This window comes from Atractosteus spatula (genome assembly GCF_055471065.1).
Source record: "Atractosteus spatula isolate fAtrSpa1 chromosome 10 unlocalized genomic scaffold, fAtrSpa1.hap1 SUPER_10_unloc_1, whole genome shotgun sequence".
NCBI lineage: Eukaryota > Metazoa > Chordata > Actinopteri > Semionotiformes > Lepisosteidae > Atractosteus > Atractosteus spatula.
The window spans coordinates 2,805,426-2,819,848 of record NW_028296612.1 but is presented as its reverse complement, the minus strand read 5'-3'; the positions used below and the strand labels follow the sequence as shown (position 1 = coordinate 2,819,848).

The 14,423-nt window shown below is 52.8% G+C and overlaps 1 protein-coding gene and 1 long non-coding RNA gene across 3 annotated transcripts; both read left to right on the top strand.

Annotated features, from left to right (window-relative positions):
* The first annotated feature begins 3,314 nt into the window (after positions 1-3,314).
* Positions 3,315-7,154, top strand: LOC148813430 (uncharacterized). Of its 2 annotated transcripts, none has more exons than XR_016086216.1 (4): positions 3,315-3,917; positions 4,572-4,694; positions 5,420-5,458; positions 7,120-7,154. It is a non-coding gene; the product is annotated as an uncharacterized LOC148813430 (long non-coding RNA). The 2 variants fall into 2 exon arrangements; XR_016086215.1 differs by lacking the exon at positions 7,120-7,154 and adding an exon at positions 5,788-5,828.
* A 54-nt stretch (positions 7,155-7,208) lies between these two features.
* LOC148813429 (uncharacterized) lies at positions 7,209-13,217 on the top strand. The gene is made up of 12 exons (XM_088907990.1): positions 7,209-7,233; positions 7,304-7,342; positions 8,224-8,262; positions 8,408-8,446; positions 8,636-8,674; positions 8,820-8,858; positions 9,004-9,042; positions 9,232-9,270; positions 9,416-9,454; positions 9,600-9,638; positions 9,938-10,030; positions 12,562-13,217. The coding sequence occupies exons 1-12, from the start codon at positions 7,209-7,211 to the stop codon at positions 12,570-12,572; spliced, it is 480 nt and encodes a 159-aa protein (XP_088764116.1). The 3' UTR covers positions 12,573-13,217.
* The last annotated feature ends 1,206 nt before the right edge of the window (positions 13,218-14,423 follow it).

Here is a 14,423-nt window from a genome sequence, read left to right as displayed (position 1 = left end):
TTTCTGACGAGTTTGGAGTCACTGGGGCCGTCTCAAGGGGGGCGGGGTTGTCTCAAGGGGCGGGGTCATCTCAAGGGGGCGGGTCATCTCAGGGGGTGGGCAGGGGTGTCTCAAGGGGTGGGGTCATCTCAAGGGGTGGGCTGGGGTGTCTCAAGGGGTGGGGTCATCTCAAGGGGGCGGGTCATCTCAAGGGGTGGGCGGGGCTGTCTCAAGGGGGTGGGCTGGGGTCAACTCAAGGGGTGGGCGGGGCCGTCCCAAGGGGGGCGGGGGCGTCTCAAGGGGGTGGGTGGGGGTGTCTCAAGAGGCGGGGTCATCTCAAGGGGGGGGGGGGTCATCTCAGGAGGTGGGCGGGGGTGTCTCAAGGGGGCGTGTCCTCTCAAAGGGGTGGGCGGGGATGCCCCACAAGGGGGCGTGGCCATCTCAAGGGGGTCCCGGGGGCGGGGTTCCCGTGCGCAGTGGTGGGGGCAGGTGGCAGCGTGCAGGTGACGAAACAGCTCCCCGGCTGGCCTGCGCCAACAGACACACGGCGCCGAACAGAACCCCCCCCCCCCCTGGGTCGCCGAGATGCCGTCGGTCCCTTCAGCACCCGCGTGGTCGTCGTCGCCGAGATCTCGCCACCCCTGTACGGCTCCCCTTCGCGCCTGGTTTTTCCGCAGCGGGCCCCTCCCCACGGGCCCCTGAAGGGCCTCCCCCTTCCGTCTCCCCCAGTTTTTCTTCCCTTTTCTTCCTGCGACGTCGCCAGCGCGGGACACGCCGCCTCCAGTCCTGAGCACAGCCCCTGCCCTCCCGCCAGCTTTAGCCTGCAGATGAACAGCCCTGTGTGTCGCTTGATTAGAAACATGCACGCGTCTGTATTTTTACGCGTGTGTGAAGCGGGGGGGGTGGGGTTCGGGATTCTCTACCAGGCTGGACCCCGCGGAGAAAGGTTCGAGACGCAGAGACCCACCTTTTTCTTCTTGTGTGGGTTTTTTTTCGCCTCTGTTTTTGTAAAAAAAAAAACACAGGAAGAAATGAAAGGATAAATGACCTTCCTACCATCCTTGGCCAAGTCACAGCCTACAGGGACGCGGTCCGGAGCCCTGGCGGAGTGGTCCCCCGACAGGAAACTCTCCGTCAATGTCAGCAAAAACCCAAGAGCTGGTCGTTGGTTTTAGGAAGCAGGTAGGGGACCGCGCTCCTGTTCACAGCAGTGGGGTGGCTGTTGAGAGGCTTAGCAGCTTCGAGTTCCTGGGTACCGACTGCTGCGGGTGGGCTATTGAGAGCATCCCGACTGGCTGCATCCCTGCCTGGCGTGGGAGCTGCTCCGCCCGGGGTCGCAGAGTCCTGCAGGGGGGGGCGAGGTCAGCGCAGCTCATCGCCGGCTGTGAGCTACCCAGGCATCCAGGAGATCTACTCAGCGAGATGTCTGAGGAAGGCCAGGCCCATCCTCCAGGACCCCAGTCATCCCAGTTACAGACTGGTTTCCCTCCTACCGGCCGGTAAACGGTACCGAAGCATCCGGTCCAAGTCCGACAGACTCCGGAACAGCTTCTACCTCCAGGCAGTAAGACTGCTGGACAGCCAGCCTGCGGCTCCTTCAGCAGATCACCTGTAATGCCTACAGGGACTCACAGTTTTCACTGTGTTCAGCATAACCGCACTACTTGGACATATTGTATCGCATACCCCCTGGACAGATCGCAGCTCTATTCACATTGAGTTTTATTCCATTTAAAAAAAATGTAACCTCAATTTTGTGATTTTTGTGATTTTGTGAATTTTTGCGGTTTTTGTGTTTTTGTGATCTTTGTGATTCTTGTGAGCCCGCAGAAAACCACATTTCATTGCCTGCAACTGCTGCTGCTGCACCGCCGTCTTGTTGTGCGTTTGATCAATGCACTTTGACGTGACTTGACCCGGCCTTCATCACTAGCGATTTAAACGTGGTCCCAGCATGCAACTGGAGCTGCAAAGCAGGCACAGCGGCGCCCTCACTTCCTCGGACAGCTGAAACAAAAACGTGGCCTGTCCTCAGCGGTCCTCACCACGTGCGCCAGTGGTATCACAGCGTGGTTTGGCAGCAGATCCCTGCCTGATCTCACTGCCTTGACAAGCGGCCAGTTCTTCGGTCTTATCGAAATGGAGACGAAGGGTTTTTCCCAACGGCCACCGCCCTTGCGCGGCAGCAGGAGGAGGCCCTGTCACCCCTGGATTGTAGACGGGGCTTTGGGGGACAGAAAGGAGGCCAGACTCGGAGGAGCGAAGGCTGCGAGGTGGGGAGCAGGGCGATAGCAGCTGTCGTGTGCTCTCACGAGGCACCAGTTCTGTAGGGGTTTGGGCATTTACTGGGACAATTATTAATTGTAGCCGTAAATCACAAAATGATTCTTTTAATGGCTTTAGAATCCAACCTTGCGGTATAACTCAAACAACGCACACACACAGGTACTAATACACGAGGATACATTTATTAATACATACAATATGCATATAAACCTAACAGATCTTATCGAGAGGGTTATCAGAATACAAAAGATATATATTCATTCAGTCACGAAGAGTTACACATGTCAAGAGGACATACGGTCAGTATATCATTCATTAAGACCGTTTCGTAATTGAACTTGGTTACAACTTCTACATTAGATTACACTTAATTCTGTCTTATTAACAAGCCTCGCCGCTACCCAGCTCGGACAGGTACTGCGGCGCCCAGCCATGCAGAGGCCTGTAGGTCGGCGGGAGGATTTTGAAGTCTGACAGGGAGCCGGTGCAGGGGCTCCAGGACGGGAGTGACGTCATCACTCGCACTAGAGCCGGTCAGGATCCCGGCTGCCGGACTCTGGGCGTGCTGATACACCGGGAAGTTGGACTCCACCGCGATGAGAACAGAAAAACACAGCGGGTGTGTCTGTATCATTCAGTAGCAGCTGGCAGTGGGAATGAGGAGGGTGGCAGGTGTCGTCAACGATAAGACGAGCTTTCTTCTAAAGTGCGGTGTCATATAGCAGTATCACCCGTTTTTTTGGCCGGTTTCCCTTAACTCCTAATACTCGGGTTAACGTACCACACCTTGACCCCAGAAGTAAGGCCGATGTCTACTACCGTCCTGTAAACCCTCTCGAAAACACTGCCTCTCGCCCCAGAGCCTCTCAGCTCCCTGGTCAGGACTGTGCGCTGACTGGCCTCCTTAAAAACGCGGGTGGGATTCCGAGCCAAGTCGAGATGTTCATCTTTTGCCGTTCCTAAGTGCCTGAAACACTGAGCCACCCCCCACGGGCTGGGTGATAAGGGGGAGAGGTTGGATATCTGACACACTGCCTTGACAAGTGGCCAGTTCTTCGGTCTCACCGCAACGGAGACGAAGGGGTTTTCCCGACGGCCACCGCCCTCCGGCTCTTTTTATCGGCTTGGGCGATGATCTCCAGCCCTTCCCCAGCATCCCCGGGACGCAGTCCTGCTCGGCGTATCAGCTGCGTGCTGGCACGGACGAGCAGAGGGTCCTGGAGATGAAGAGGAGAGCAGTCGAGCGGACGGACGCAGGCACCCGGCCACCGGCAGCGTTTAAAACGGGCTGGTGTGGCGACATCTCGTCCAGGGGTGCCGGCTGTGAGTGACCCCGTTGGAAAACGCTTCGTCCGTTTTGTGAGGCTCCCAGTAATATCCAGACCCTAACAGCTGTTCTAATAGGAGAAGAAATAGTAATAATATTGATAATCAGTCAGAGACTTTACTTCCTAGAGCAGCTCCCCTAGCAGTGGCTTCTCCATGCGCTTGACAGAACACAACCACACACAGCGGGAGGAGACAGCAGAGCTCCACAGCTTCAGGGAGGACTGTGGAGTACAGCAGGGCAGCAAGGAGGCAGACACAGAACCAGCTCGATACAGGCCCCTCTGAAGAAGGAGGCTGTGAGTCTGGACGCGGAAGAGCTCGGGGTAGGTGACCCTCCGATGTCCTTGGGGGTAGAGGTCCAGAGTTTTGGGGGGCGCGGCAGCAGGAGGAGGCCCTGTCACCCCTGGATTGTAGACGGGGCTTTGGGGGACAGAGAGGAGGCCAGACTCGGAGGAGCGAAGGCTGCGAGGTGGGGAGCAGGGCGATAGCAGCTCGGACAGGTACTGCGGCGCCCAGCCATGCAGAGGCCTGTAGGTCGGCGGGAGGATTTTGAAGTCTGACAGGGAGCCGGTGCAGGGGCTCCAGGACGGGAGTGACGTCATCACTCGCACTAGAGCCGGTCAGGATCCCGGCTGCCGGACTCTGGGCGCGCTGAAGCGTGTCTGTATTAACGGGATATACACCCCGACACCTGCGGGTCCAGGACTCGGAGACTCGGCGGATGACCTGATCGTTTTTTTTTTTTAAAACCCGTTCAGGGACGAGAGCGCGCTAGCTGGCGCCGCGACCCCCCCCCAGCCAGAGCCGGCCGTTACTTTTTCTGTTTCTCTAGCTTCTCCAGGCGGCGCTGTGGTTTACCAGCAACGCAGACGGTTTCTTTTTCCACACGAATCTCAGAGGGGGGAGCGCCGAGCCTCTCCCTCCTCCCTCCGGGCGTGTGCTGACTGCCTCTCTCTCTCTCTCACACACACACACAGACGCTGCGGCACCCCGCGGATCTGGAAGCCAGAGTGCGCTGGCTCTGCGCTCGGGGCGGTCCGCCATGAGAGCGCTCCTCGTGCTGGTCCCCCTCCTGCTGGGAACCGCCGCCGCTACCGCAGGTGAGTGAGGCTGACCGCCGGCCGTCTCCACGGGGGGGGGGGGGGGCAGGAACCTTCTGTGCGGAGTTTGCATGTCCCCCCCCCTCCCCCCACCACCACCACCACCACAATTCCACTTTCCCGAATCGTGCTGGCACAGGGCGGGCTCCGGTTCCCAACCCGCGCGCGCCTGGGTGTTGGAGCGTGCTCACTGCGACAGGCTGGCGCCAAGGAGGCAGGGTCTCCAGATAAGCGACAGATCGATTATCCGTGGGCGGGTCGGATCAGAGGGCTGGGTTTTATCTCGGCAAAGAGGAGACGGGCACGAGGCAAGCTCGTGAACTTCTCTGGGCGGACCGTCTCGAAACAGTCGCCTCGGAGCTGCGATGCTGACCCCTACACCAGCCAGCCTTTTGTACAGATCTCTGACCTACGGTATATTCACTCTGGCAGCTACTGTATTTTGTAATAAAAAGTACTGCCTATATAATGACTGGATATCAAAACATGTTAATGGGAGGTACATATCTATTAAAATTCAGACAACATGGAATATATATATATGCGGAGAAAATATCTTAACAGGAGGAATTCCTGTTAAGTGAGTAGGACTGAGGTCCACTTTGCTGTTTTTCTTGCTATAGTGATGTGATGAGAGTCTTGTCTCTCAGTGTCTGTGACCCCACTGTCTTCACAGTCCAGTCTGATCACTCAGCTCTCTGACTCTCCTCTGTCTTCTGATACAGGTACAACACCTTCTACAGCTACACCACAGCCTGTCTCAAGTGAGTAGGACTGAGGTCCACTTTGCTGTTTTTCTTGCTATAGTGATGTGATGAGAGTCTTGTCTCTCAGTGTCTGTGACCCCACTGTCTTCATAGTCCAGTGTGATCACTCAGCTCTCTGACTCTCCTCTGTCTTCTGATACAGGTACAACACCTTCTACAGCTACACCACAGACTGTCCCAGGTGAGTAGGACTGAGGTCCACTTTGCTGTTTTTCTTGCTATAGTGATGTGATGAGAGTCTTGTCTCTCAGTGTCTGTGATCACACTGTCTTCACAGTCCAGTCTGATCACTCAGCTCTCTGACTCACCTCTGTCTTCTGATACAGGTACAACACCTTCTACAGCTACACCACAGCCTGTCTCAAGTGAGTAGGACTGAGGTCCACTTTGCTGTTTTTCTTGCTATAGTGATGTGATGAGAGTCTTATCTCTCAGTGTCTGTGACCCCACTGTCTTCATAGTCCAGTGTGATCACTCAGCTCTCTGACTCTCCTCTGTCTTCTGATACAGGTACAACACCTTCTACAGCTACACCACAGACTGTCCCAGGTGAGTAGGACTGAGGTCCACTTTGCTGTTTTTCTTACTATAGTGATGTGATGAGAGTCTTGTCTCTCAGTGTCTGTGATCACACTGTCTTCACAGTCCAGTCTGATCACTCAGCTCTCTGACTCTCCTCTGTCTTCTGATACAGGTACAACACCTTCTACAGCTACACCACAGACTGTCCCAGGTGAGTAGGACTGAGGTCCACTTTGCTGTTTTTCTTGCTATAGTGATGTGATGAGAGTCTTGTCTCTCAGTGTCTGTGATCACACTGTCTTCACAGTCCAGTCTGATCACTCAGCTCTCTGACTCTCCTCTGTCTTCTGATACAGGTACAACACCTTCTACAGCTACACCGCAGCCTGTCTCAAGTGAGTAGGACAGAGGTCCACTTTGCTGTTTTTCTTGCTATAGTGATGTGATGAGAGTCTTGTCCCTCAGTGTCTGTGATCACACTGTCTTCACAGTCCAGTCTGATCACTCAGCTCTCTGACTCTCCTCTGTCTTCTGATACAGGTACAACACCTTCTACAGCTACACCCCAGCCTGTCTCAAGTGAGTAGGACTGAGGTCCAGTTTTATGTTTTATTAACTAACTTCTGTAGTATCAGACGTCAGCAATAGACTTTTAGATCAGTGTGTTCTGGGTGTGAGAGTCTTGTCTCTCAGTGTCTGTGACCCCACTGTCTTCACAGTACAGTCTGATCACTCAGCTCTCTGACTCACCTCTGTCTTCTGATACAGGTACAACACCTTCTACAGCTACACCGCAGCCTGTCTCAAGTGAGTAGGACTGAGGTCCACTTTGCTGTTTTTCTTGCTATAGTGATGTGATGAGAGTCTTGTCTCTCAGTGTCTGTGACCCCACTGTCTTCACAGTCCAGTCTGATCACTCAGCTCTCTGACTCTCCTCTGTCTTCTGATACAGGTACAACACCTTCTACAGCTACACCACAGACTGTCCCAGGTGAGTAGGACTGAGGTCCACTTTGCTGTTTTTCTTACTATAGTGTTGTGATGAGAGTCTTGTCTCTCAGTGTCTGTGATCACACTGTCTTCACAGTCCAGTCTGATCACTCAGCTCTCTGACTCTCCTCTGTCTTCTGATATAGGTACAACACCTTCTACAGCTACACCACAGACTGTCCCAGGTGAGTAGGACTGAGGTCCACTTTGCTGTTTTTCTTACTATAGTGATGTGATGAGAGTCTTGTCTCTCAGTGTCTGTGATCACACTGTCTTCACAGTCCAGTCTGATCACTCAGCTCTCTGACTCTCCTCTGTCTTCTGATACAGGTATAAAACCTTCTACAGCTACACCACAGACTGTCCCAGGTGAGTAGGACTGAGGTCCACTTTGCTGTTTTTCTTACTATAGTGATGTGATGAGAGTCTTGTCTCTCAGTGTCTGTGATCACACTGTCTTCACAGTCCAGTCTGATCACTCAGCTCTCTGACTCTCCTCTGTCTTCTGATACAGGTACAACACCTTCTACAGCTACACCACAGCCTGTCTCAAGTGAGTAGGACTGAGGTCCACTTTGCTGTTTTTCTTGCTATAGTGATGTGATGAGAGTCTTGTCTCTCAGTGTCTGTGACCCCACTGTCTTCACAGTCCAGTCTGATCACTCAGCTCTCTGACTCTCCTCTGTCTTCTGATACAGGTACAACACCTTCTACAGCTACACCACAGACTGTCCCAGGTGAGTAGGACTGAGGTCCACTTTGCTGTTTTTCTTGCTATAGTGATGTGATGAGAGTCTTGTCTCTCAGTGTCTGTGATCACACTGTCTTCACAGTCCAGTCTGATCACTCAGCTCTCTGACTCACCTCTGTCTTCTGATACAGGTACAACACCTTCTACAGCTACACCACAGCCTGTCTCAAGTGAGTAGGACTGAGGTCCACTTTGCTGTTTTTCTTGCTATAGTGATGTGATGAGAGTCTTATCTCTCAGTGTCTGTGACCCCACTGTCTTCATAGTCCAGTGTGATCACTCAGCTCTCTGACTCTCCTCTGTCTTCTGATACAGGTACAACACCTTCTACAGCTACACCACAGACTGTCCCAGGTGAGTAGGACTGAGGTCCACTTTGCTGTTTTTCTTGCTATAGTGATGTGATGAGAGTCTTGTCTCTCAGTGTCTGTGATCACACTGTCTTCACAGTCCAGTCTGATCACTCAGCTCTCTGACTCTCCTCTGTCTTCTGATACAGGTACAACACCTTCTACAGCTACACCACAGACTGTCTCAGGTGAGTAGGACTGAGGTCCACTTTGCTGTTTTTCTCACTATAGTGATGTGATGAGAGTCTTGTCTCTCAGTGTCTGTGATCACACTGTCTTCACAGTACAGTCTGATCACTCAGCTCTGTGACTCACCTCTGTCTTCTGATACAGGTGTAACACCTTCTACAGCTAGACCCCAGACTGTCCCAGGTGAGTAGGACAGAGGTCCAGTTTTATGTTTTATTGACTAACTTCTGTAGTATCAGACGTCAGCAATAGACTTTTAGATCAGTGTGTTCTGGGTGTGAGAGTCTTGTCTCTCAGTGTCTGTGACCCCACTGTCTTCACAGTCCAGTCTGATCACTCAGCTCTCTGACTCTCCTCTGTCTTCTGATACAGGTACAACACCTTCTACAGCTACACCACAGACTGTCCCAGGTGAGTAGGACTGAGGTCCACTTTGCTGTTTTTCTTACTGTAGTGTTGTGATGAGAGTCTTGTCTCTCAGTGTCTGTGATCACACTGTCTTCACAGTCCAGTCTGATCACTCAGCTCTCTGACTCACCTCTGTCTTCTGATACAGGTACAACACCTTCTAAAGCTACACCACAGACTGTCCCAGGTGAGTAGGACTGAGGTCCACTTTGCTGTTTTTCTTACTATAGTGATGTGATGAGAGTCTTGTCTCTCAGTGTCTGTGATCACACTGTCTTCACAGTCCAGTCTGATCACTCAGCTCTCTGACTCTCCTCTGTCTTCTGATACAGGTGTAACACCTTCTAGAGCTAGACCCCAGACTGTCCCAGGTGAGTAGGACAGAGGTCCAGTTTTATGTTTTATTAACTAACTTCTGTAGTATCAGATGTCAGCAATAGACTTTTAGATCAGTGTGTTCTGGGTGTGAGAGTCTTGTCTCTCAGTGTCTGTGATAACACCGTCTTCACAGTCCAGTCTGATCACTAAGCTCTCTGACTCACCTCTGTCTTCTGATACAGGTGTAAAACCTTCTACAGCTACACCACAGCCTGTCTCAAGTGAGTAGGACTGAGGTCCACTTTGCTGTTTTTCTTGCTATAGTGATGTGATGAGAGTCTTGTCTCTCGGTGTCTGTGATCACACTGTCTTCACAGTCCAGTCTGATCACTCAGCTCTCTGACTCACCTCTGTCTTCTGATACAGGTGTAAAACCTTCTACAGCTACACCAAAGACTGTCTCAAGTGAGTAGGACTGAGGTCCACTTTGCTGTTTTTCTTACTATAGTGATGTGATGAGAGTCTTGTCCCTCAGTGTCTGTGATCACACTGTCTTCACAGTCCAGTCTGATCACTCAGCTCTCTGACTCTCCTCTGTCTTCTGATACAGGTACAACACCTTCTACAGCTACACCACAGCCTGTCTCAAGTGAGTAGGACTGAGGTCCACTTTGCTGTTTTTCTTACTATAGTGATGTGATGAGAGTCTTGTCTCTCAGTGTCTGTGACCCCACTGTCTTCACAGTCCAGTCTGATCACTCAGCTCTCTGACTCTCCTCTGTCTTCTGATACAGGTGTAACACCTTCTACACCTGGTCACTCACACAGACCTACATGTGTCACTGATAAGACTGTGTTGGTCAGTTACTGGTCAGTTACCAGCTCTTGACAGGCACTGGTCACTCACACAGACCCTTGTGACTGTCAGTCTCTGTGTTGTCTCTGCAGACTCTGTATGGTACTTCACTGCAGCAGGAGTGGGGGTCCTCTTCATCTTCATCTGTCTGGTCATTCTGATAGCAGTGCGCTGCAGAAAGAGAGGTACAGCTTTCTTAAGGCATCATTTCATTTATTGGAACTACAGTATGTTGCATGTGTAATTCAGGGGTTCCCAGCCCAGGTCCTGGGGACCCCAAACACACACCTGTGGGTCTCCACACCCGCTGAGCTTCATAGGAAATTGAAGCCTTAATGGACCCTCATTCCCTTTATGAGTTTCAGTTCTAGAACTGAATCTGAAAACATGCATCTGCTGGCCGGATTACTCTTCCTGTTTCAAGCTCTCCCTGTAGAAGTCTCTGCAGAACCATTTTCACTGGGTGGGATCAGATGATTTCTCGGCTTATTCGGCAGGGATGAAAACCTAGAATTAGATTCAAAACATTGCAGCTTTCAAAAGTTAAAAAAGGGGGTATGGCTTAATAAAAATTTGAAAGATTATTATGGTGCATCTCAAGTTAAACCTCTCATGAATTCTTGTAACCCAGAATATCAAGCCAGATGGAAAGATATGGAATGATCCCTTGTAAATACCCCCCCCCAATTCAGGCGTTATTAGGTAATAGGAATTTAGACAAAATTACGGAAAAAATATTCAGTCCATGGATAAAGTTTCAACCTGGGACATGGACAACCATCAGAAAAGAGTAGAATTTAGGTGAGGCAGTGAAGATACTCAGGTGGTGCGCCTGTGATACAGAGTTTAGACCCAAATGAATCGGAGAATAGATTTCAAATTTGGATCACAAAAGGAACAGCTGCATTTTGTAACATAATGGATAAGAATCAGCTACAGAGTTTTCAGTATTTTAGAGGAGAAACACAACTTGGAGAGTTCAGATTTGTATAGATATCGTCAAACGCGCCGCTATTTTAATAAGGAGATTACAAGGGGAGATTTAGATATTGTGAAGGAAGGGGTAGTGAAAGAACCTACAAATCCGAATTAGGTAGCGGTATTATATCTAGATTATACAAAGGTTTTAGGGAAAAGAAATCATTTTCTACAGAGTATATAAATGGTAAATGCCTGAAAGAAAGTGCAGTTAGAATTTCGAAGGAAGACGGGCCTAAAATTGGCGAATTTCAGCGGAGATGTACAGTACTAACTCGCATTTCCGCTGGGAAAAAACATTGTGCGGCTGGGAGGGTTTGCCGGTTCGAATCCCGCGAGCTGGCAGAGGAATCCTACTCCGCTGGGGCCCCCCTGAGCGAGGTGACCCTGGTCCAGTCAGTCCAGGGGTCTGTGACTCTGGTCCAGTCAGTACAGGGGACAGTGTCCCTGGTCCAGTCAGTCCAGGGGTCTGTGTCCCCGGTCCAGTTGGTCCAGGGGTCTGTGTCCCCGGTCCAGTCAGTCCAGGGGTCTGTGTCCCCAGTCCAGTCGGTCCAGGGGTCTGTGACTCTGGTCCAGTCGGTCCAGGGGTCTGTGTCCCCGGTCCAGTCAGTCCAGGGGTCTGTGACTCTGGTCCAGTCAGTACAGGGGACAGTGTCCCTGGTCCAGTCAGTCCAGGGGTCTGTGACTCTGGTCCAGTCAGTACAGGGGACAGTGTCCCCGGTCCAGTCAGTCCAGGGGTCTGTGACTCTGGTCCAGTCGGTCCAGGGGTCTGTGACTCTGGTCCAGTCAGTCCAGGGGTCTGTGACTCTGGTCCAGTCGGTCCGGGGGTCTGTGACTCTGGTCCAGTCAGTCCAGGGGTCTGTGACTCTGGTCCAGTCAGTACAGGGGACAGTGTCCCTGGTCCAGTAAGTCCAGGAGTCTGTGTCTCTGGTCCAGTCAGTCCAGGGGTCTGTGACTCTGGTCCAGTCAGTACAGGGGACAGTGTCCCTGGTCCAGTAAGTCCAGGAGTCTGTGACTCTGGTCCAGTCAGTCCAGGGGTCTGTGTCCCTGGTCCAGTCAGTCCAGGGGTCTGTGACTCTGGTCCAGTCAGTCCAGGGGTCTGTGTCCCTGGTCCAGTCAGTCCAGGGGTCTGTGACTCTGGTCCAGTCAGTACAGGGGACAGTGTCCCTGGTCCAGTTAGTCCAGGGGTCTGTGTCCCTGGTCCAGTTAGTCCAGGAGTCTGTGACTGTGGTCCAGTCAGTCCAGGGGCCCTACCACCATAAGACACAGAAGCGGTGTGCCCTGGGATTTGGTGATCTGCAGGGCCTGACAGAGAAGCTTATAAGAACACAAGAATGGTCCAAATGAGAGCAGGCCCTTCTGGTTGTTTCAGGTAGTAGTTATTAGACCAAGGGATCTCATCCAGCTGTGTCTTGGTTTGGAGGATCTGATTCCTTGAGTCTGGAGAGAAGCCAGGGTATCGGCTTCAACCACAGGGCTGGGCAGCTTGTTCCCCACCCCCACCCCCCTCTGTGTACAGAAGAGCCCCCTGTCCTGACTGGAGGAGCTCACCCAGCTGTGTCTGGAGAGAAGCCGGGGTATCGGCTTCAACCGCAGGGCTGGGCAGCTTGTTCCCCACCCCCACCACCCTCTGTGTAAAGAAGTACCCCTTCCACGTATATATACGGTACATCTCAAACTAATTCACCTGAATGTTTTTTTTTTCTAAATATTAATTACATCCTTTTCCCTATTGCAGAACTTCAATGAACGGGACATATACTCCACCAGAAGAAGCGACATTTTCAGAAGACCATTTGTATCGTTTTTTTTTTTTCCCCTTTGCCAAAACCTTTTGCCCCCCCAAATCCTGGTTCTGAGAGACCACCGTGTCTGCAGGCGTCTATCCCTCAGTCGGCCCTCAACAGGCCCTGTCCGCGCAGTTTGTGTGTGAGGAGACCCAGCAGCCTCCTGACACAGAACCAGGAGAGGGAAGCCTGCAGGGCTCAGATCCGGTGGCCAGTGAGCCCGTGCGGTCCGACCCTGTGCAGTACGCTGAAACGATCAGCTTTTTCAAACAGTCGGAGCTGCTGCCGCAGTATTAGCAGTGCAGTAGAGTAGTAGAGCCCATTGCGACAAACTGGGGGCAACTGGACCGAACCGGCGCGCCACCTCCAGACCCGTCCTCGGCCTGCTCTCACCTAGAGGCGGCTGAAGCAGGGGGGGGCTGGCTGACGCTGGATCACAGGAGAGCTTCCCCCCACACCGCAGGGGAAATAATATCGAACCGCTGCATCTGCTCGGGAAATCATTCTCACGTCTAACCAGAATTGCTTTAACGCCTTTCCAGCGGGGATCGGTAATGAAGTTCACCGATATGCTTGTGCGCCAATAAAAGCGTCACTTAGTAATAAAGAACCTCAGTCTTCATCTTCATCCATCTTAAATCTGATAAATGATAAATCTTCTTTATTCATTGCTGAGTTTCAGCTTATGTGCCGGATGTGGAGCCTTCAGTAGGGCGATGGGGGGCAGGGGGGGGGGGGGTTCCAGATATCTGTCACGAACACGGACTGAAATCCGTGTCAGGTCTTGTAGAAGACCCTGCGCGATGCGGGAAGAGCTGGAGAGAACAGGAGGCGTGGTGAAAAGGGAACACACAAGGGTTTAATAGTGCACAAAATAATAGTGACAGCCCGTGAGACAGTGAACGGGGAAGACAGAACAGCATCCAAATCCGAACGGGTCCGAGGGCAGGTCAGGGCCCGGTCCGAGAGTCCATCAGCGAGTGATCCATCCTGGGACGCGACAAGGTTAAAATCCCCGGGAGGGGGGGGAGCACACGGACAGACAAAACACGGGGGTCCAAGGGTGACGGGGCGAGATCCTCCAGACCCCGGGCTCGGGAAGCGGGAGGCGTCGGGGATGGGGCCTGCGCCCGCAGGAGACGGACGTAGGGTTTCCTGGTGGCGGGCGGGCCTCGCGACATCCTGACCCCAATGATGAGCGCCGAGGACTGGAGGAGCTGGTCTTTAAACAAGACACCTGAGAGGGTGCACCTGGGAGCACCAGCTTCGTCACACGGACGATAATGGGAGCAGTGGAGCGCCCTCTAGGGAGGGATGTCGGGCGTGACAATATCCTGGGCAGAGAGGAGAACCGAGCTGAGGGGCGGTAGCGGTGGCTCTGGGGCTCAGGATCCGCGCCCGGGGCTCGAAGGGTTTGCCGGTTCGAATCCCGCGGCCGGCAGGGGAATCCTACTCCGTTGGGGCCCCCCCTGAGCAAGACCCTTCACCCCAGCTGCTCCAGGGGTGCCGTGTAAATGGCCGACCCTGCGCTCTGACCCCCCAGCTTCTCTCTCTCTCTCCCTGTCTGTGTGTCTCCTGGAGAGCCAGCTGGGGTCTGCGACAAGACCGATTCCTCCTGCAAGACATTGTATAGGGTTAATAAAGTGCTGCTATTATAATAATAATAATTGCTTACACTTATATAGCGCCTTTCTGGACACTCCACTCAAAGCGCTTGACAGGTCATGGGGAATCCCACTACCACCACCAGTGTGCAGCCCCACCTGGATGATGCTCCAGTCCGCTCAGCACACAGCAGCTCTCAGTGGGGAGG